This window comes from Salmo salar, chromosome 14, assembly GCF_965601325.2.
Source record: "Salmo salar chromosome 14, fSalSal1, whole genome shotgun sequence".
Taxonomy (NCBI): Eukaryota; Metazoa; Chordata; class Actinopteri; order Salmoniformes; family Salmonidae; genus Salmo; species Salmo salar.
Genome location: NC_138304.1, coordinates 67,431,149 through 67,454,966, shown reverse-complemented (window position 1 = coordinate 67,454,966; position 23,818 = coordinate 67,431,149). Strand labels below are relative to the sequence as shown.

Below are 23,818 nucleotides of genomic sequence, written 5' to 3'. Positions count from 1 at the left end.
AGATTTGGCATGGGTCCTCAAAAGTTTCTACAGCTGCACCATCGAGAGCATCCTGACTGGTTGCATCACTGCCTGGTATGGCAACTGCTCGGCCTTCGACCGCAAGGCACTACAGAGAGTAGTGTGTACGGCCCAGTACATCACTGGGGCCAAGCTTCCTGCCATCCAGAACTTCTATACCAGGCGGGGTCAGAGGAAGGCCCTAAAACTTGTCAAAGACTCCAGTCACCCTAGCCATAGACTGCGGTACTGGAGCGCCAAGTCTAGGTCCAAGAGGCTTCTAAACAGCTTCTACCCCCAAGCCAGCCATAAGACCACTGAATATCTAATCAAATGGCTACCCAGACTATTGTATTTGCATTGCCCCCTATTCCTCTTTATGCTACTGCTACTCTTATTATCTATGCATAAGTCACTTTAATAACTCTACCCATATGTATTACCTCGACTAACCAGTACCCCCTGTATATAGCCTCGCTATTGTTATTTTACTGCTGCTTTTTAATTGTTACTTTTATTTCCTTTTTTTTGTTGGTATTTTTCTTAACTGCATTGTGAGTTACAGGCTTCGCAAGTAACCATTTCACTCTAAGGTCTACCTGTTGTATTCGGCGCATGTGACAAATAAAATGTGATTTGTTGACATAGTTGGATCCTTCATTTATTTTACACTAACGTTACACAATAGAACATTTAAGAAAAGTCGGCCCTTGAATGCCAGCTAACGTTAACTTGCAGAGTTGAAACAAGCTAGCTCGCTAACGTGACCTAGCAGGGATTAAAAGCTAGCTAGTTAACGTTACCATTTCAAACCTGTCGTCTGGTTAGCCTGTTAGTTTGTAGCCAATGCCAGGAATCAAGCTAGTTAGCTTTCCTAGTGACGAATCTAGCCAATTTGGCTAGCTAACATCGGGAGTATGGGGTAACGTTAGTTGCAGCGTGGTGAGGTTGAAAATCTGCAAAGCTAGCTAGTTGTAGCCACATGACTTTCTACAATTTCTAGTTAGCAATTTGACATCAGTAATATTCTGGAGGCAGTGGAAACGCAATTCGAGCAAGCCCAACATCGATTGACTTCAACGTGCGAGGCTTTTGATACGCCTGTTCTTTCTCTCGAATTCGAACAGACGAACGCTAGCTTCATTTGGTTTGCGAAAAGCCCATACGCCTTAGACCGGTGTAGAATTGCACAAAACCGGATGTCCCAACCCGGAAACGACAGAAAGGCCAACGAAGAAAGGGGCGGAGAATGCACGTTTACACGCAGCTCGTCAAATACGTCTAATTTCATTGGAAACATGTCGGCAGTTGAGAAAATGACCAAGGTAAAGAAATGTTCGCTTTATTTTCCTAGCTAGCTAATTTACAACGGTTATGTTGATTGGAAATTAGTCAGTTATTCAATACATCGAAGATCCATACACGAAATGCAAGTTGTTTTGCTTGTTTCTGGCATTCTGCTAGCATGAAGCCAGCCCCCGTAAACAATTAACGTAGCTAACTAGCTTGCCAGACACAGGTAGAAAAGGGCTCTGGAAGATTTAGGTATAAGGTTTACAATTAAACATTTATAGCAAATATTCCTACATTTTGCAGTACATTTTGTGGAGATTCAGTGTCCAACATTTTCAATGGTCCTGAAATGTTTCAACTTCAGTAGCTATCTAGTTGGCTCGTGCATAACGTTACAATAGGAAAAGTTCAATTTCTATGCGTGGGTGCATTTCAGTGTCACTCACTACAATTCCAACATTACCTCTGGAGATAACACTTCCAGCTATTATGGATGTTAAAATCTCTCTTGTTACGGTTGTATTCATTCATTTATTCTGTATATTATTTGTAAAGTGATCTGCAACTGTTGCACAAAAAAAGAAAATCCAATGAGTCCTTCATGTGCTGCTCATGTATTTTCCCAATGTTAGGAGTTTTCTGAGAATGATGCATTGGAAACTGTACCTAAAGTGAGACTCTCAAGCCAGTCAGATGACGGTATGGATGTAAATATTTGTCTACTGTAGATTTTCAAATATATACACCTTTTTTATTACAACCCATTTGGGTTGTGCTGTGCATGTTGATGCAGAGGCTTTGAATGTTTCCTAGGTGATGCAAGTACTGCCACAGCAGTGGTTACGAAGGAGACCGAGCCGATGGGTGGAATGGTGTCACCGTCGCTGTTCCAGGAGATTCAGGGGGATGGTTCGAAAAACGGGGAGGAGAGCGAACGACTATCAACAACATCCTCTTCTGTGTCCAGCAGAAACCTTGCAGGTATAAGATTGATCTATCTAGTGTCCATGGTTACAAGACTGAATTAACATTGATTTCATGTTTATATCTTATTGTCAGTTCTCTCTTTTCTCTCTCTCTCTTCCTTAGGTTAAAACAGATTATGAAAACTATGATTCCTTCGTTTATTCCCCACTCACAGGACATGCAGCGAAGACCCTTCCATCCACATCCTCTTTACTCTCCTCCACTTCCTCTCCACCTGGCAGAGCAAAGATGAGTGTTTTTGGTCCTGGAAGTAAAGCTCTCCCGCCCCATCCCTCATCCTCCTCTCCCCATCCCTCATCCTCCTCTCCCCATCCCTCATCCTCCTCTCCCCATCCCTCATCCTCCTCTCCCCAGACAGCAAAGATACACCGTGCTCGCAAGACCATGAACAGACCTCCCCCAACACAGGTGAGTCACCTAAGACGATGGCTGGTAGTAGCACTATATTCTTTAGAATAGCCATTTATATCATCAAAAAGGGCATATCTTATGTTTGAGTTAGTATGTTGACAAGAAGAGTATTTTACCCCTCAAGTTTTCTATTCCTGTCACATTAACCACTTCCTGAGCATCTGATCCATAGAGTTTGTGCCTTCCAGGTGAGGTGCATTGAGTCTCCAATCGTGCCAGTCAACCCCACAGACCCCACGACCAGCTTCACGACAGACAGTGATACTGGTCAGTGTTGAAATATTGCATACATTTAGACTGAGTTAAAGGAAAGATTCGGCCATTTTGAATGTTCTATATTATTTGTGAGTCTCTGAGCGATGTTCTATTGATTCCCGGGGTCATTTCATGTCTCTGAGCCATTCTCCATTCAAGCAGGCTGAAATATAGCCGGTACACCACTTTTTTTCCCTCTGGGAATCGATAGAACGTCGCTCAGAGATGCACAAACACAATATAAAATTCAAAATGGCCGTATCTTTCCTTTTAATGTTTGTGTAAGATTACTTACTGGTTTAGTTTGAATTATGCCACATTAATTGTGTGTCTTTTACTCAGCAGCAGCAAAAAGGAGAAGGTTGGGCCAAGGTTTTGACGGTACACCTGAGAAGGCAGAGGGCCCTATAGGCACAGAGCAGAAGGTAAGGACGGGAAAGGGGTGTGTCAGTGCTTTATTATAGCTTTATAATAGCTGCTTATAATAGGTCTCATGTTGAGATATTAAGGAGTGACCTTGACCTAACGTTTAGTTTTTCTTACTTGAATTTCAGGCAGATCGTGTACTCCGCGAGGCTGCGAGACGGCGTGACAGTTGGCTGGAGGACTTGGATGAGGATGCAGATGAGGACGAGTTTCTTCTCTATAACCCCTATGCAAGAGACGACACGGATGCAGCCTATTCCGACAGCAAGGTCAGTGGCTAATATCAATGTAACTGACATGCTCACAACAGAATAAATATGATTATTGTGGCCACAACCCATTTGTATATACCCTTTAACAGGCAGCTCAACCAATTTTAAATGAAATTAAACGTGAATTTAGTTTGGCATATTTTATCATCTCGATCAATGCCATTTAGTAAAATGGTCATGTAGTTTTCTTTAACACGCATTCAAAGATGGTTGAAAACCAGGAAGTGAACGTGAGCAAATCTGAACCACATTTATCACCCATTTTTCTGTACTAATTGTATATATTGTATATAAAATGGAAAATTATAACATTGTAAAATGTTGTTGACATCTAAAACAAAAGTAATTCAATTCTGTTTTACAATTTTAGGAACTCTTGAAAAATATGCTCTACCAGGTGGTTGAGTTGCCTATTAAAGGAATGCTATGAAGTCAAATGGACAATGGATAAATATTTTGGGATTTTTTTTGTCTGTGCAAATACACAAATTATTTCAAATTCTTATCATTAATCACGGTCTGCCTGTTATCGTCAGTATGTTTCACAATATCATTCAGTACATGTCATTTTACTGATATTCAAAGCATTTGAACTGTAAATGCATTCATTTACATTCATTCTAATGTTGATATTTTGACACGTGTATGATATTTATTAATATTTGATATCAGTCCCCATTTTAACTGGGCATATTGTCCATTAAAAGTAAATGAAGCAGACATAATGTAAATTCATGTGTCATATTTTTTAGATTATTTTAAAAGTATATGCAAATTCCTATACAAAATTTGTTTACTCTAATTGGGCAACTCAACCGGCTGGTTGAGAAGTTTGCGATGCGTTACCTATCAAAGTTTTTAAGTCAGGCAAACAATTTTATTTCATTTATTGGCCTATGCTGAGGCTAAATACACATTTTGCAGAAAATATATTTTTCTGATATTTTTTTGCTTGGCGTACCAGTTAGTTAATGCTGAATAGCCACGTTTTTAAATCGTTACAAGGACACTGTTGCTGCTCTCTTTCCATATGTATACCTTCCATTTTTCCTTTGCAGTCTGAAGATGGTAGAATAGAGGAAAGGCTACATGAAAGAGAGGCAGAGGAGTCTGGTAACATGACAGATCATGTGAGTAGTTGAACCCGTCCTGTGTTGGTAGTTACAATCATTTACCAGGCAGTTTTAGGCAACATGTGTTGCATTAGATTCCCTTGCTGGAACATAATGTCTATTTGGGCAAAGCAATGTTTCTCTGCCGGTCAACCAAACCCTCTTTGTCCACAGAGCTCTGAGTCGGACCCACAGAGGCAGGGCCAGAGGAACAAAGTGAGCAGCGATTCGCCATGGACTCGCCCAGGGCGGGGAAAAGGGAGAGAGAGAGTCGAAGGAGTAGAGGCAGGAAGAGGCGAGTGACGGGGAGATCTTCATTAGTTTGTATAAATAGTCTTATCACCGGCACTATCATCACCACAGTGCCCTATTGCTGGTCAATTATTATTTTCTGTTGTAACTCCCAGCGGTGTCGGCAGCATCTGCTCTAGGTGCGTCCCGCGAGTACACAGAGGTTGCCTTGGGCTCCCTGGACATCGCAGCTGCAGACAGCCTAACACTCTCACCTCACCATGGTGGGTAGATGGTGTTCACACACAATATACAATCTGCATGTCTTTATCCATGGACTCTCAGGGTCAAATCCTAGCTTGACGTATGCTTCCTGTAACTTTGACACATCTCCCATTGATGTCTTGTGAACACATGATTTGCGAACATAACTAAAGCCACGATATGGTTCTCAGTGAATAGCACAGATTATCTGCTACAGTGAATAGTACCATATAACACCGATGAGGGAATTTCATATCTGCATGTCTGTGTAGAAGGCAGTGACGGTGGGGAGACGGAGCGTCTGGAGGAGCTGCCTCTGTGCAGCTGCAGGATGGAAGCACCACGCGTAGACGGCGCCAGCAGATGGCCCAACAGACTCTGCATGGCCACAGAGAGCGTCAATGGAGAGGTGTGTGTGTGTGTGTGTGTGTGGCTGTGCACATGTAGCCTACATGACGCTGTGTTTCACCTAGGATTGTTTTCAGCAGCAATAGCAAAGTTAGTGTGGGGGAAGCTTGGTATTGGATGTGGCCAATGGTGCAGTCTCTGACTGAACGTTTTAGAGGCTGCGCTCTTGGCCGCACAGTCAAAAAATTACAGTTTAAAACAAATATCCTGTCATTTTGCCATGGGGTGAAGAGAATTTGCAGATTTAAAGCAAGTTTCCTGCAATTCTGCACATTTCACCACGGCTTATGCTGTGTTCTTACGCTATCTAAGTGACTCAAACATTATTTTTTTGATTCACTTTAAATCTATGGTGGCCCCATGCCGTTACTTTTTGGGAATTTTAGATTCTCCCTGTTGGTTTAGTTTTTATTCTGGTTGTTAATTCTCAAAGATGATCCTATTAAAAAAATATATATAGCTCCATTATCGTCTACTTATTTTTAAAATATTTTTTACATACCGTAATTTCCGGACTATAAGCCGCAACTTTTTTCCCAGCTTTGAACCTCGCGGCTTAAACAATGACGCGGCTAATCTATGGATTTTTCCCGCTTTCAGTTTTTTTCTCTCCAAAAAAACACATTCTGTGACGTGCTCAGTTTTTTTTGGCGGCATGAAGCTTTCATTAGACCAATGAAATTGCCGAACGGGTTAAGGTCAAACAACTTTTTTGTTTACTGTTTAGATTAAATCAAGCGCTCTCAAACTTCCCATCATTCTGATTACGGTAGTCATTTTGTCACCTTCATCATGGCAAAGACACAGAGAAATGCATATGATGCAGCTTTCAAGTTGAAGGCGATTGATCTGGCTGTTGGAAAAGGAAATAGAGCTGCTGCACGGGAGCTTGGTCTTAATGAGTCGATGATAAGACGTTGGAAACAGCAGCGTGAGGAATTGACTCAGTGCAAAAAGACAACTGAAGCTTTCAGAGGGAAGAAAAGCAGATGGCCCGAACTAGAAAATGAGCTCGAAGACTGGGTCAACACACAGAGAGCAGACGGCTGAGGTGTTTCAACTGTGCAGATCCGACTGAAAGCCAAAACAATCGCCACCGCAATGAAGTTTGAGGATTTTAGAGGTGGACCATCGTGGTGTCTCAGATTTATGAGACGTAAAGGCCTGTCCATTAGGGTACAGACGAGTCTGTGTCAGCAGCTCCCTCCGACTACGAGGGAAAAGTTTCAAACTTCCACAAAGATAGCGGAGCATTCCATTGGCCCGCACGACATCATAAATATGGATGAGGTTCCTCTGACGTTTGACCTGCCTCTCACTCGGACTGTCAACAGGAAAGGCGAATCATCCGTCACGCTGAAAACAACTGGGCATGAAAAAACGCACTTCACCTGTGTTCTGAGCTGCACGGCATCGGGAGAAAAGCTTCCACCGATGGTGATTTTTAAACACACGACGATGCCAAAAGAAAAATTCCCGAGAGGAATTGTTGTGAAAGTCAACAAGAAAGGATGGATGACGGAAAGCCTAATGCATGAATGGCATACAGAGTGTTACGGCAAGCTACCGGGAGGATTCTTTCACAGGAACAAGGCATTGCTCGTTTTGGACAGCATGAGGGCCCACATAACAGATTCGGTGAAAGAAGCCATCAAGAGGACAAACTCAATTCCAGCTGTGATTCCTGGGGGCACCGGTAGGCACCTGCAGCTTATAGACATGTGCGGCTTTCCGGAAATTACGGTAATATTTTTAGGAGTCGTTGCTAAATGAATATAGGCGATTCATCTCATTTAGAATCAACATATGACTCTTCACTACTTACTTTCCCTTTCAATTTTTCCCTCTCCCTCTGTCTTTCGCAGCTGGTGGGCTGTACCAATATCATTCTGAAGGGGGAGACCATGCGCCCGTCCAGTCGGGTTTCCCTCATGGTGCTGTGCGAGAGCCATCGGTCGCATATGGTCAAACATCACTGCTGCCCTGGTTGTGGATACTTCTGTATCGCGGTAAGGTTTTGTGCCACCGCCACAATCACACATACTATCTGAACTGGTTAGGTGAAAGCAAATTCCAAGTAGACATCCTCCATATTCTTTTCAGACCTAGCTTGTGTTTTCAGATCTGTAAAGATGGAGAGGAGACACAGAGAGGGCGGACACTTGAGATGCATTATAAGTCTGCATGTACAGTATATGTTTGACCTGGCCTTAACACACACACACACACACCCCTCCCTATCGGATCTCCCAGGGCACCTTCCTAGAGTGCTGTCCGGACCAGCGCATCGCCCACCGCTTCCACCGGGGCTGTGTGACAGTGCTGGGGGCTGGGAGGGGCAGGGGCATGGGCACGGGCATGCTCTTCTGCCCCCACTGTGGCGAGGATGCCTCGGAGGCCCAGGAGGTCACCATCCCCCCCTCAGCATCCGCAGTCACTGTGGTCACCACCTCCGCCTCCTCCACCACCACACCGTCCCTCCCACCCTCCATTCCCTCGGCCCTCTCCCTGGCGGCCTCCACGGGGGCGCTGAAGAATGGGAAGAGGCCAGAAGGCCCTATCAGGTGAAGATGGAGGCAGAACGAGGGAAATTAAGATGTGTGATATGACTAAGTGTAGGATGATATGACTAAGTGTAGGATGATATGACTAAGTGTAGGATGATATGACTAAGTGTAGGATGCAGTATGATTTATTTTTCCTACACTGCACTTCAATCATTGGGTGCTTTTGTTCTGCTTGTTGCATATTTGTGGATAATTCATTGATTTTGAGCTTGTGTCTGTGATTCTGTATTATTTGATAACTATTCATGTGGAAATGATGGATACTCGCACTACCCTAATTGTCCCAGCCTTTTTTTTACTCACTCTTTCTCCTCTCTACCTGTCAGTGCGAGGATGCGTGGGGTGGTAAAGAAGGACCCGGAGCAGCAGCCCCCCCAAGCCGCTGTGGCAGCAGGGCCTGTCAACGCAGCTCCCCCAGGGGAGGGGGGAGTGGACAGTGTGGGACCCTCCCTCTGTCTGCCCAATGGGAAGCCAATCTGTCCCAGTGCACTTCCCCCCGGGCCCAGTAGGGCAGCGCTGCAGAAGGCTATTCTCACCCAGGACACTGAGAGGTGAGACAAAAGAATGAAATTGACTATTAATGGTCTGTCTTTTAGAATAACACATCTTTATTGCAAATCAATGATTGATGGGAATTGTTTACAGCTCCACTTGGGCCCTGTTTAGATGCTTTGAAAATACATCCATCTTTCCTCTCTTTGTTGAAAAAAACCAACCTTTTCTGAACTGACTTGGGGAAATGTTTTTAATGGTGTTGGATCAGTGATTAGTCCAAGGAATTAGGTGTGGGAGAGATGCATTTTTACAGAGTCCTGACAGCCATAACATAGGAGCTGTTCTCACTTGATGATTTATTGGTTGTGATTGGTCAGGAGGAAGAAGCTGAGGTTCCACCCCCGCCAGCTCTATCCAGCCGCCAAGCAGGGCGAGGTGCAGCGAGTTCTGCTCATGCTCAGTAAGTGTCATAAGGAATCTGTTCGTATTTTACGGTTTGATTTTCCTGATTGATTGCATATTTTGTCTAAAGGGGTTTGCTCTCCTCATCTCTCTTTCATCGGCTCTGGAGACTCATGTTACCACTGTTCTTTCACATAAGTCAAATCAATTGTTATTTGTCACATACACATGGTTAGCCGATGTTAATGCGAGTGTAGCGAAATGCTTGTGCTTCTAGTTCCGACCATGCAGTAATATCTAACAATTTCACAACAACTACCTTATACACACAAGTGTAAAGGAATGAATATGTACATAAAAATATATGGATGAGCGATGGCCGAACGGCATAGGCAAGATGCAGTAGATGGTATAGAGTACAGTATATGATATGAGTAATGTTGGGTATGTAAACATTATATAAAGTGGCATTGTTTAAAGTGGCTAATGATACATTTATTACATCCAATTTTTTGTTGATTAAAGTGACTAGAGATCAGTCAGCTCGAGATTAGTGGCAGCAGCCACTCAATGTTAGTGATGGCTGTTTAACAGTCTGATGGCCTTGAGATAGAAGCTGTTTTTCAGTCTCTCGGTCCCAGCTTTGATGCACCTGTACTGACCTCGCCTTCAGGATGATAGCGGGGTGAACAGGCAGTGGCTCGGGTGATTGTTGTCCTTGATGATCTTTTTGGCCTTCCTGTGTCATTGGGTGGTGTAGGTGTCCTGGAGGGCAGGTAGTTTGCCCCCGGTGATGTGTTGTGCAGACCATACTACCTTCTGGAGAGCCTTATGGTTGTGGGCGGAGCAGTTGCCGTACCAGGCGGTGATACAGGGTTGTATGCAAGTGAATGAATGAGATGACATTGACTCCTCCTGCTGCTAATAACCCCTCCACTCCACGTCTTCTCTCTGTTTGGTTCAGTGGAGGGTATAGACCCAGCCTACCAGGCTGAATCCCAGAACAGACGCTGTGCTCTGCACGTTGCAGCCCAGAGAGGCCTGCTGGAGGTCTGCTACATGCTGGTGCAGGTGATCAATCTTTTCACTTCAATTACAACTCCGTGAAATTCATTAGGCAGTTTTCTGTTGCAAACGTTCTACTACAGTGTGCCCAAATGAATATGACCCTGCTCTTTATCGTTATGGTCAGTGATAAGTGACTCCTTTACACTTATTCACCCAAATATGGATCAGAGTATCACTCATACAGTTCTTATTCACCAGAGTGCTCAAATAAATGTATTTTCTATTTACAGGCAGGCGCGAAACTGGACGTCCAAGACAAATCCATGAGGACCCCTCTCTTGGAGGCCATCATCAACAACCATGTGGAGGTGACCAGGTACCTGGTCCAGAGTGGAGCCTGCGTCTATCACACTGTGAGTGTCTGGTAAACAGCCCCTATACCAAAGCCGACCCGCTAACATTAGTAGTGGCTCTAATAACATGAGCCGTAAAGGATTTAAACCTGAAAGAATTTGATCATCACTTTGAGTCACCTCAGAAGTCAACAGGAGAATCTATTTTAGACTAACTGTAGCTAGGACCTGTAGGCGGTATGTTAATACAATCTTGATTGCGATCAAGTTATCCACTACTGACCAATATTAAAATGAGAATTTCTTTGTCCACCTCTCTTGTCTTTTCTCCCCCCCAAACTGTTCTGTTTTTTCCATTCTCTTTCCATCTCCCTTTTCTCACTCTTTTCCACTCTTTTTCTCTCTTCTCCCGCTCCTCTGCTCTCCAGGAGGAAGATGGCTACACTGGTCTCCACCACGCAGCCAAACTGGGAAGTCTGGATATTGTCACCCTTTTGTTGGAGACGGGACAGGTGGACATCAACGCACAGGTGGGGAAGAGCGAGAGAGGAACACTCTTGGGCTCTAGACAGGGTGGCAACAACCAACAAGTCAGTGTGTGTGTTTTATCAGTCTGTGTCACTCTTTGTCATGTTCAATGGCCACGTTGTCTGTGTTTTGAGAATTTTTTTAAATGTATTTATCTCGATTCAGACACTTCATGCACAGTTGATAATATGATTCTTTATTTAATATTAAGTTGTAACATTAATATATATACTTAAAAAACATTAAAAATAAATAAATAATTGCATCTAATTTCAAATTATATGTTTGTCTCTGCAGTGTAGTACTCCTTTACTTTGCGTAGCACTAACTTCTTCCTTTGTAGGTATAGTAATCATTCAATGTACTCAAAAACAGATACTGTATCATGTGTCACTTGGTAGTGTTAGGTACCTGTAGTTCTTAATTAGTCAATAGACTCCGAGTTAACTATTACCACCAGAATAAACCTGTATGTTTAATCTATCTACCAGTTCCATGTAATGTACTGAACCATAGCACTTGTGTTTGGCTGTATTGGCTTGAGTACTATTGTATAGTCCAGCCCCCTAACCCTCTGTCAATGTGCTGTATCCCCCTTTCAGGATAGTGGAGGCTGGACTTCTATCATCTGGGCTGCAGAGCATAAGCACATCAATGTCATCAGAGCACTGCTTAACAGGGGGGCTGACGTTACCCTCAAGGACAAGGTTAGTCTTTCTGTCCTAGTATAACAACATATTGGCATACAATGGCCAAACTGATTTTGAAGGAAGGTATGTAGGATTTATAGGCACAAATCCTTGAAACGACAGCATTTGCTTCTTGATACTTGATCCCTCTGGGATGATAAATCTCTCCTCTCTCAATTAGGAGATGAATGTGTGTCTCCACTGGGCGTCCTTCGCAGGCTGCGTGGAGATAGCAGAGATGGTGCTGAATGCTGGCTGCCAGCTGTCCTCTGTCAACATGCACGGGGACACTCCCCTACACATTGCTTCCAGGGAGGGCTTCCTCGAGTGTGTCACGTGAGTAGCCCTATGGCCTGTCAATCGCATCCATTGGTCACTCCCGTAGTCCATCAGTTTGGAATAGAAGGAATTTGTCTGTAGATACTAATCTGAAGCCAGTTGAGCATTTTACCCTCCCCTGAGATTACCCTCCCCATACCCTAATCTGATCCTAGATCTGTGTTTAAGGGCAACTTTAGCACCTTTGTTTGTTTTGATTGCTTATCTCCTCTCTCTACAGGCTTTTCCTCTCTAGGGGGGCAGACATTGACATCATGAACAGGGAAGGAGACACGCCTCTTTCTCTGGCGCGTTCCGATTCGCCCGTCTGGGTGTCACTCCAGATAAACCGGAAGCTGCGGAGAGGGATAGCCAATCGCATGCTTCGTACAGAGAAGATCATCAGCAGTGATGTAGCCCAGGGGTATGAGAACGTGCCTATCCCCTGTGTGAACGCAGTGGATGATGAGGGATGTCCCTCAGACTACAAGTACGTCTCCGAGAACTGTGAGACTTCAGCCATGAACATCGACCGCAACATCACGCACTTACAGGTACATACATATGGTAACACTGCACACTTTTAGATGATCCATACTATGATACTTATTATCATTGATCAGGCATGCATCTTCCCTTTCTACAAACCTGTGTCTGTATCTGTCCCTCAGCACTGCAGCTGCACAGATGACTGCTCCTCCAGCAACTGTCTGTGTGGACAGCTCAGTATCCGCTGCTGGTACGACAAGGTTAGTGACACATTATTTATTTTACATCACACTTTATTGGATTTAAAAGTATTCAGCCATTCTAGCTGGAAATGTTGTAGTTTTATATTTGAATAAGGAAACAAAATCTGGAACCCTCTGGGTTTTCAGAGAGCTTGCTTCTTCAAATTGTACATATCATCTTTTTGAACTGTGGGTAGTTTGTTGAACATAGATTATTTGTGTTGGACTTTCCAAATAAAGTGTAACAAACTGTGTATGTCCCTTTTCTGTCACCCATGATGAAATTGGGGAGGGGACTGTGGATCTGTCTCCGTTTGTACGTTCGTACGTTAGTCACACACGATATCTGACAGCATTGGCCCTATTTTTATAACTTGGGTGAATGATGTGTCTTGCCATAGAGATCCAGAATTTACAAAATTACACTGATTGGCCAGATGGTGGCACAATAACAATAGATTGAAAATGCTAACATTGAAAGGGTCACACCCTCACCCCTGACTGATCTGCACAAAACTTGATATGTGGCATCTATGGACAAAGCAATATTTTCCAGACGAGTACCTAAAACAACATGGCCGCTATTGACCAATAAACATTTACGTGGGCGTGATCTGGCACACAAATGCATATAAATCAATCAAAGAGATTCATACTGTAACAATTTGGTACACATGATGCAAACACTGTCAAGACTCAACATATGCAAGACCATTCATATTGGCCACACGGGGTCGCTATAACAGGCACATGTTTGTTTCTCTTGATCTTTTTTAATCAGAGTGCTGAAATTTGGCACGCATGCTCAGGGATATGAGTCTAGCTAACCCACGTGATACCTCAGACTTCACTGGCCCAATTTTGACAACTTAGGTGGATGATACGTCTGAAAAGATGTCGCATAAAGCTTACTTAATTACAGTACCAGTCAAGTTTGGACACACCTACTCATTCCAAGGTTTTTCTTTATTTTTACTATTTTCTACATTGTAGAATAATAGTGAAGACTTAAACTATGAAATAAGACATGGAATCATGTAGTAACCCAAAAAGTGTTAAACAAATCAAAATATATTTGAGATTCTTTGAGGTAGCCACCCTTTGCGTTGATGACAGCTTTGCACACTCTTGGCATTCTCTCAACCAGCTTCGAGGTAGTCACCTGGAATGCATTTCAATTAACAGGTGTGAATGTGTTAAGTTAATTTGTGGAATTTCTTTCCTTAATGGGTTTGAGCAAATCAGTTGTGATGTGACAAGGTAGGGGTGGTATACAGAAAATAGCCCTATTTGGTAAAAGACCAAGTCCATATTATGGCAAGAACAGCTCAAATAAGCAAAGATAAACGATAGTCCGTTACTTTAAGACATGAAGGTCAGTCAATACGGAAAATTAAGAACTTTGAAAGTTTCTTCAAGTGCCTACGCAAATACCATCAAGCGCTATGATGAAACTCTCATGAGGACCGCCACAGGAATGTAAGACCAAGGTTACCTCTGCTGCAGTGGATAAGTTCATTTAGAGTTACCAGCCTCAAATTGCATCCCAAATAAATGCTTTAGAGTTCAAGTAACAGACACATCTCAACATCAACTGTTCAGGGTAGACTGAATCTGGCATTCATGTTCCAGTTAATGAAAGAAACTACTACTAAGGGACACCAATAAGAAGATAGTTGTTTGGGCCAAGAAACAGGAGCAATTGACATTAGACTGCTGGAAATCTGTCCTTTGGTCTGATGAGTCCAAATTTGAGGTTCCAACCACCGTGTCTTTGTAAGAAGTAGAGTAGGTGAACGGATGATCTCAGGGTGGGAACCACACATGCGGAAGCATGGAGTAGGAGGTGTGATGAATTATTTAGAATTCAAGGCACACTTAACCAGCATGACTACCACAGCATTCCTCAGCGATACGCCATCTCATCTGGTTTGGGCTTAGTGGGACTATCATTTGTTTTTCAGCAGGACAATGACCCAACACACCTCCAGGCTGTGTAAGGGCAATTTGACCAAGAAGGAGAGTGATTGAGTCATGCATCAGATGACCTGGTCTCCACAATCTCCTGACCTCAACCCAATTAAGATGTTTTGGCATGAGTTGGATTGACGGAAAAGCAGCCAACAAGTGCTTAGCATATGTGGGAACTCCTTGAAGACTTGAGAAAGCATTCCAGGTGAAGCTGGTTGAGAGAATGCCAAGAGTGTGCAAAGTTGTGTTCAAGGCAGGCTACTTGAAAGAATCTCAAATATTTGTATTTTTTTATTTAACACTTTTTTTGGTTACTACATGATTCCATATGTGTGTTATTTCATAGTAAAAATAAAGAAAACCCTTGAATGAGTAAGTGTCCAAACTTTTGACTGGTACTGTATTCGATAAAAGAGTTTCACTGCATCCGGGATAACGTACACAAATGTTTCGGGTTTACAGCCTCTTCCCCCTAAGAAGAGGTTTACCAGTAAGCCAACTTCATAGACTGCGTTGCGTCTGTGACACAGGAAGAATATGATAAACAAATTCTCTCCTTGAGTGTTTTCACTTGAGAGGATACCCTGATACCTGGCTTGATAAAGCTAAAAAAACAAAACAAGTTAAAAGCTTGAACAGAATCCAGATACTTAATTAATCCCATCAAAAACAGAATAAACTGTTCTCTGTAAACTATGTACTTTTAATGATAGCCGTAATGGCTTCAAGTCTATTGTCAATAAACATTGGCATATTATCATCAGACTCCTCTTTAAATTCGTACGTCCATAATCCACCTTTATTCACCTACAAACGATCAAGAAATTATCAAACATTGGTTAAATCAGATGTGGTCAGAGAGAAAAGAGGCATTACTAAAAGGATGTTTCCCCGTTAGATCATGTCCCTCTTGTAACACCATAAGGAAACTACTAAAGGAGTTATTTATATGTTAGTGTTCTTGCAATAAGATTTATTTTGGGAAAAACATCCCGTGCCTTGAAAGTACACCTCAGAGAACATAAATCCACTATTAGACGTCTAGATATCACCTCGCCCGTTGCGAGATACATAATTGCGTTGCGTCGTGATCGAAAAAGTTCGTCCACCATGTAGAGGTGATTTATGACAATATATATATATATTCTGTATCTCCACACGGTTTAAACGAAGAATTAGATTTCACCTCCTTCCTATAAGCTACTTTTAAACTTATGGACAGTGTTCTTGTATATCAGATTTTGCGTATCGTTTGAGTTGGCCAAACATATTTATGAACGGCTGTGCCTGATGTCCTTTGTGGTGGCCTGTCTCATGAATTGATATGATGTATTCAGGGGAGCGGACACCTGGCGCAGTTGATTCGTGAGTTGTCCTTGTGCCCGCTCCTATACCCTATAAATATGTATTTCTTTGACTAATTTGTATACCGGTAGAAAAGCCACTTCTCTGATTGGCAGATGAGTGGCAACCCTGATTAAAGCACCTGCCGCTCATTGGTTGTTCTTTACAAATGCTGTTTTAAATTAAGATAATTGTACCTACACACTGAAGAAGGCTGTAAAGCCAAAACGTCTGTGTACTCTATCCCTGATGCAGAGAAAATAATAATAAAAAAAATGAATAATGAAGTAAGCTTTATGCGACATTTGAGCGCGAACCCATTACACCTTTTTGTTTATCTGAATTTGTGGGTTTTACACACCAGACAAGCTTCTGAGAGGGTGATGGTTCTGTTTTGATAAATGATGCGTCTGGCGTAAGAGATCCGGTATTTAAATGTACACAGATTGACCCAAGGGGGGCGCAACATCATTCGTGGGGGACTACATGTGTTTTCTGTGTTTACCAGGACCACCGGTTGCTCCAGGAGTTCAATAAGATCGAACCGCCTCTCATATTTGAGTGTAACCTGGCGTGCTCCTGCTACCGCACCTGCAAGAACAGAGTGGTGCAGGCGGGGATCAAGTAAGAGCTGTGTTACTACACGACTGTACATATTGAATTAGAACACTATTGTGTATACACAGTGCCTTCCCGAAAGTATTCATACCCCATGACTTATTCCACATTGTTTTTACAGTCTGAATTCGAAGTGGATAAAACTTTTTCTTATTCTCACCCATCTACACACTATACCCATAATGACAAGGTGAAAACATGTTTTTAGAAAGTTTTGCAAATTTATTACAAATTATATCCACAAATCTCATTAACACAAGTATTACTACCCCTGAGTCAATACATTGTAGAAGCACATTTGGCTGCGATTACAGCTTTGAGAGTCGCCTTGGGTATGTCTATCAGCTTTACACATCTGGATTTGGGGTTTTTCTCCCAGTGTTCCTTGCAGATTTTCTCAAGCTCTGTTAAGTTAAATGAGGAGTGGTGGTGAAGACCAATATTCAAGTCTTTCCACAGATTTTCAATGGAATTCAAGACTGGGCTTTGGCTGGGCCACTCAAGGACTTTCACATTCTTGTTCTGAAGGCATTCCAGCGTTGCTTGGGGTCATTGTCCTGTTGGAACGTAAATCTTAACCCCAGTCTAAGGTTGTTTGCACTCTGAAGCATGTTCTCATTAAGGATTTGCCTATATTTGGCTCCATTCATTCCCTCTATCCTTAACAATCTCCCAGTCCCTGCTGCTGAAAAGCATTCCCATAACATAATGCTGCCACCACCGTGCTTCACGGTAGGGATTGTGTTAGGGTGATGAGCTGTGCCTGGTTTTCTCCAGACAAAACGCTTTGCATTCATCTCATCAGACCACAGACTTCTTTGCCTTATGATCTGTCTTTCACATGCCTTTTTGCAAACTCCAGGTGTGCTATCATGTGGCTGTTTTCTCAGGAGTGGCTTCTGTCTGGCCACTCTTCCATAAAGCCCAAATTGGTGAAGTGTTGTAGTGACCATTGTCCTTCTGGCAGGTTCTCCCATGTCAGCCAAGGAACTCTGTAGTTTTGTCAGTGGTCATTGGGTTCTTGGTCACCTCCTTGACCAAGATCCTTGCCCGGTTGCTTAGTTTGGTCAGACGGCCAGTTCTAGGCAGAGTCTGGGTTGTTCCATATTTTTTTTAATTTTCCAATGATGCTCTTGGAAACTGTCAACTTTATAACTTAGTTTCTGCTCTGACATGCACGGTCAACTATGGAACCTTATATAGACAGATGTGTTTCTTTCTAAATCACGTACAAACAATTGAATTGGCCACAGGTGTGCTCCAAGTTATAGTGACATCTCAAGGATGTTCAAAGGAAATTGGATGCACCTGATCTCAATTTGGATTGTCATAGCAAAAGGGGAGTGAATACTTACGGTACCAGTCAAATTTGGATACACCTACTCATTCAATGGTTTTTCTTTATTTTTACTTTTTTCTACATCGTAGAATAATAGTAAAGACATCAAAACTATGAAATAACACGCATTTAGTAACCAAAAAAAGTGTTAAACAAATCAAGATTTTTTGTTTTGTTTGTTTCTTTAAAGTAGCCATCCTTTGCCTGGTCATCTGATGCAGCACTCCATCACTCTCCTTTTTGGTCAAATAGCCATTACACAGTCTGGAGGTGTGTTGGGGTCATTGTCCTGTTGAAAAACTAATGATAGTCCCACTAAGCGCAAACCAGATGGGATACTGTATTGCGGCAGAATGCTGTGTTAGCAATGCTGGTTAAGTGTGCCTTGTACTCTAAATAAATCACTTAGTGTGACAGGCAAAGCACTTCCACTCATCACACCACCACAATTCCTCAGGGTAGGAACCACACATGCGGAGATCATCCGTTCACCTACTTTGCGTCTCACAAAGACACGGCGGTTGGAACCAAAAATCTAATTTGGACTCATCAGACCAAAGGACATATTTCCACCGGTCTAATGTCCATTGCTCGTGTTTCTTGGCCCAAGCAAGTCTCTTTTTCTTATTGGTGTCCTTTGGTAGTGGTTTCTTTTCAGCAATTCGACCATGAAGGCCTGATTCATGCAGTCTCCTCTGAACAGTTGTTGATGTGTCTGTTACTTGAACTCTGTGACGCATTTATTTGGGCTGCAATCTGAGGTGCAGTGAACTTTTCCTCTGCAGCAGAGGTAACTCTGGGTCTTTCTTTCTTGTGGTGGTCCTCATGAGAGCCAGTTTCATCATAGCGCTTGATGGTTTTTGCGACTGCACTTGAAGAAATGTTCAAAGTTCTTAATGTTCCGCATTGACTGACCTTCATGCCTTAAAGTAATGATGCTGTCATTTCTCTTTGGTTATTTGAGCTGTTCTTGCCATAATATGGACTTGGTCTTTCACCAAGTTGGGCTATCTTCTGTATACCTCCCTTACCTTGTCACAACACAACTGATTTGCTCAAACGCATTAAGGAAAGAAACTCCACAAATGTACTTTTAAGGCACACATGTTAATTGAAATGCATTCCAGGTGACTACCTCATGAAGCTGGTTGAGAGAATGCCAAGCGTGTGCAAAGCTGTCATCAAGGCAAAGGGTGACTACTTTGAAGAATCTCAAATATAAAATATTTTTATTTGAATAACATTTTTGGTTACATGATTCCATATGTGTTGTCTTCACTATTATTCTACAATGTAGAAAATGGTACAAAAAGAGAAACCCTTGAATGAGTTGGTGTCCAATCTTTTGACTGGTACTTTATATAAATGAGATATTTCTGTATTTCATTTTCAATGAATTTGCTACAATTTCTAAAACCATATTTTCACTGTCATTATGGGGTGTTGTATGTAGATGGGTGAGAAATCAATTTAATCAATTTTGAATTCAGTCTGTAGCACCGCAAAATGTGGAATAAGTCCAGGGGTATGAATACTGAAGGCACTGTATGACTGTATCCTCATCTCTTACTCAAACACACACTTTGATTTGTCTCGTCAGTCTTTATGACGTTGTTTTCAACGTCTTAAATTGTCCCGTGTGCCTCAGTTGGTAGAGCATGGTGCTTGCAATGCTAGGGTTGTGGGTTTGATTCCCACGGGGGTACGAAAAATGTTTGCACTCACTACTGTAAGTCACTCTGGATAAGAGTGTCTGTTAAATGACTAAAATGCTCATCTTACTCTCTGGTCTGTGTCCTGGTACAATATCACTTGTATACGTTATCTCTCTCTTAGGGTGCGTCTACAGTTGTACCGGACAGAGAAGATGGGATGGGGAGTACGGGCTCTACAGGACATTCCCCAAGGCAGCTTCATCTGCGAGTAAGTGTGTGTGTGTGTGTGTGTGTGCGCGCGCGTTTGGTTATTTAAAAAGAAAATGTGTGTGTATAAAGGCAATTCGTAATCCAATTCCAAACTTGCCTTGAGGCCACAGGTATGCTCCGATAGTGTAAAAACAAGCATACATTTTCTTTTCCATACGAAGGTAATTTCATAGGCTATATTCCATCGATAGTCAAAGTGATCAGATTTACATGGTAAACACAAAGTATAGACTAATAACAGCTTTCTTAGTTCCAAGTATTTGTGTAGCGGTCAAAAACTGTAAGGTACTGCCATATCTGAGGCCAAATTGACACCTACTGCCAAAAACCTAAATGGGTAAAGGGAAGGGGAACATGGAGGGGAAAAAAGGTGTGCCCAGGAAAGGCTTCATAATGCTTTTAAATACCCATGAAAGCCAAAAAACATGTTCATCAACCATACTCATTAATTCATAATGCAATATGTATACCGGTACTTATATTCAATAATAATATTTTTCTAAATGGAGCAAAACAATAAATAAAGCACATAAAGAAAATGGAATTTGGCTCCAACAGTATGATTGGCTAATTTAATGTTTTGACAGTTTGTCAATTAATTCATTGGCTTGTTGATGAATGTAAGTAATATTTCTCTCCACACAGATATGTTGGAGAACTGATCTCTGATGCAGAGGCAGATGTAAGAGAAGATGACTCCTACCTCTTTGACCTGGACAACAAGGTACCTCATCTGTTTTTCCTCTCATAGGATTACACATAAATGATAAAATCCATCAAATGTGATTTGTCACATGCGCCAAATACAACCGGTGTAGACTTTACCGTCATTTAGACACAGAAGTTCTTAAAAACAGACTACACTGATATTCCTATGCACCTTAATACATCTCTCTCTCCTTCCCTCTAAAGGATGGGGAGGTGTACTGCATCGATGCCCGTTACTACGGTAACATCAGCCGCTTCATCAACCACCTGTGCGACCCTAACATCATCCCTGTGCGTGTATTCATGCTACACCAGGACCTGCGCTTCCCCCGCATCGCTTTCTTCAGTTCCAGAGACATCCTCACGGGACAGGAGCTAGGGTGAGAGGCTGTACTGCACACACACTGTGGATCTGAGCGCCAGACACAAAATGGAAGCCCAGTGGAGTGACTTTGATACTGCCTTAGGACAGTTGAAACATGATTTGGCACCACTTTTTCAGTAACAGTAGCATCTATTCCATGTATCACTTCTCTTGCACCAGAAATAAAATGGCCTGAGAGTATATTGTTTATTCCACTAGGATTATAATATTAACATGCATTGTAATTCCAGGCTGAGAATTGTATCAATGTTCTTTGTGTACACAGGTTTGATTATGGAGACCGCTTCTGGGACATAAAGAGTAAATACTTCACCTGCCAGTGTGGATCAGAGAAATGCAAACACTCAGCGGAGGCCATCGCCTTGGAGCAGAGCAGGCTCGCTCGACTGGAGGCCTGCCCAGAATCGGAGACTGACCCTGGGCTTGCCATGTTAGGAAACTCCTAGGCTTCCTTGGGGCCTGTTGCGTGTATTTTTTTTACACTGTCACTGTTCATTTTGTATGAATTTGTGCATTTATTGTTTCAGTGTGGTAGACAAATCTTAACTTCGATGTATGGGGTATAAGTGACTGGGAAAAAAGGCGTTTTCTGTGTAAGATCCTTTCATACAGTACAGTATTGCCATGAGAGATCAAGTTATGCTCACCACTTGCTGTGCCAAATACATACTGAATAATTAATTTCACAGTACTCCACCATGATACAGTCTACTGCTGTGAAGAAATTGAAGTTACCAACAGCTGACTTGTGTAGTAAAGAAGTCATATTGCATTTGTCTGTTTTGTTTTTTTAAAAACAAAGTCCCTTTTTTGTTTTATGTTCTGTCATTTAATAAATGTGATTTACAAATCGACTAATGGATCTACATTTGTTTCAGCAGTGTTGCATTTCATACAACTCACTGAATATCAAGCAGCCGAGACAATCCAGAGAATTGGTTGTTCTAATTTCTACATAGTTTGCAGAAACAGTTGAGATGATGTAACATTCCATCTGTATCTTAATTTTTTTAGTTTGAACCTTTGCTCTGAACAGCACCTTAATCTGGTCTTGAACAAAGTTTTTGGGACGTGTTGAATAGGTGCCACTATCTGCGAGTCAACTCAACCATGCTTTCCTTCCTCTGCCCCAATTCATGGTTATTTCAAAGTCTTCTACAGCTCATGATGGGAAAGGGAGTATGAACTCTTTGCTTTTATAATTTCTCCAGTAATACTGATAGCAAAGTCCATCTGACAAGCTTGTTCATGTTAATCACTGAAGATCACGGGGAGACAGAATGAAACCTTTCCAAAGCAATAAGGGCTTTTAGTGTGACGTGTAGTAAGTCACTCCCTCAAACATCCTAAATACACTGAACCAAATTATAAACACAACATTTGTTGGGTCCCATTTTTCATGATTTGAAATAAAAGATCCCAGAAATGTTACATATGACTAAAGCTTATTTCTCTCACATTTGGAGCACACATTTGTTTACATCCCTGTTAGTGAGCATTGCCAAGATAATCCATCCACCTGACAGGTGTGGGATATCAAGAAGCTGATTAAACAGCATGATCATTACACAGGTGCACTTTGTGCTGGGGACAATAAAAGACCACTAAATGTGCAGTTTTGTCACACAACACAATGCCACAGATGTCTCAAGTTGAGGAAGAGCATGTAATTGACATGCTGACTAGGAATGTCCACCAGAGCTGTTGCCCGAAAATTTAATGTTAATTTCTCTACCATAAGCCGCCTCCAATGTCATTTTAGAGAATTTGGCTGTACGTCCAACCGGCCTCACAACCGCAGACCATGTGTAACCACACCAACCCAGGACCTCCACATCCGGCTTCTTCACCTGCGGGATCATCTGAGACCACTCACCCGGACAGCTGATGAAACTGTGGGTTTGCACAACCAAATAATTTCTGCACAAACAGTCAGAAACCGTTTCAGGGAAGCTCATCTGTGTGCTCGTCGTACTCACCAGGGTCTGACCTGACTGCAGTTTGGCGGTGTAACTGACTTCACTGGGCAAATGCTTACCTTCGATGGCCACTGACACGCTGGAGAAGTGTGCTCTTTACGGATGAATCCCGGTTTCAACTGTACTGGGCAGATGACAGACCGCGTTGTATGGTGTCGTGTGTGCGAGCAGTGTGAATAGAGTGCCCCATTGCTGGCAGTGGTATGGGCAGACATAAGCTATGGACAACAAACACAATTGCATTTTATCAATGGCAATTTGAATGCACAGATATACCGTGACGAGATCCTGAGGCCCATTGTCGTGCCATTCATCCACCACCATCACCTCATGTTTCAGCATTATAATGCATGTAGCAAGGATCTTTTGTACACAAGTCCTGGAAGCTGAAAATGTCCCAGTTCTTCCATGGCCTGCATATTCACCAGACATGTTATCTATTGAGCATGTTTGGGATGCTCTGGAATGACATGTACTACAGTGTGTTCCAGTTCCTGCCAATATCCAGAAACTTCACAGAGCCATTGAAGAGGAGTGGGACAACATTCCACAGGCCACAATCAACAGCCAGATCAACTCTATGTGAAGGAGATGTGTCACACAGCATGAGGCAAATGGTGGTCACACCAAATACTGACTGGTTTTCTGATCCACGCCCCTACCTTTTTTTAAAGGTATCTGTGACCAACAGATGCATATCTGTATTCCCAGTCATGTGAAATCCATAGATTAGGGCCTAATGAATTTATTTCAATTGACTGATTTCATTATATGAACTGTGTACAGGTTTAGTTTTTTC

General features: G+C 42.4%; 1 protein-coding gene across 5 annotated transcripts; it reads left to right on the top strand.

Annotated features, from left to right (window-relative positions):
* Positions 1-1,209: 1,209 nt before the first annotated feature.
* LOC100380769 (histone-lysine N-methyltransferase EHMT2) lies at positions 1,210-21,894 on the top strand. Of its 5 annotated transcripts, none has more exons than XM_014141994.3 (27): positions 1,210-1,325; positions 1,926-1,992; positions 2,107-2,274; positions 2,383-2,688; positions 2,880-2,958; positions 3,289-3,371; positions 3,501-3,641; positions 4,703-4,774; positions 4,931-5,051; positions 5,164-5,271; positions 5,524-5,660; positions 7,525-7,668; positions 7,913-8,223; positions 8,553-8,777; positions 9,099-9,181; positions 10,088-10,194; positions 10,422-10,544; positions 10,913-11,074; positions 11,615-11,719; positions 11,883-12,037; positions 12,261-12,573; positions 12,691-12,768; positions 16,574-16,689; positions 19,859-19,945; positions 20,593-20,671; positions 20,860-21,035; positions 21,306-21,894. In XM_014141994.3, the coding sequence occupies exons 2-27, from the start codon at positions 1,987-1,989 to the stop codon at positions 21,484-21,486; spliced, it is 3,666 nt and encodes a 1,221-aa protein (XP_013997469.1). In that variant the 5' UTR covers positions 1,210-1,325; positions 1,926-1,986; the 3' UTR covers positions 21,487-21,894. The 5 variants fall into 5 exon arrangements, with proteins under 5 accessions (XP_013997469.1, XP_013997466.1, XP_013997467.1 ...); XM_014141991.3 differs by having other exon boundaries at positions 1,215-1,325; positions 2,435-2,688; positions 3,292-3,371; XM_014141992.2 differs by having other exon boundaries at positions 1,215-1,325; positions 2,435-2,688; positions 5,527-5,660.
* Positions 21,895-23,818: the final 1,924 nt, after the last annotated feature.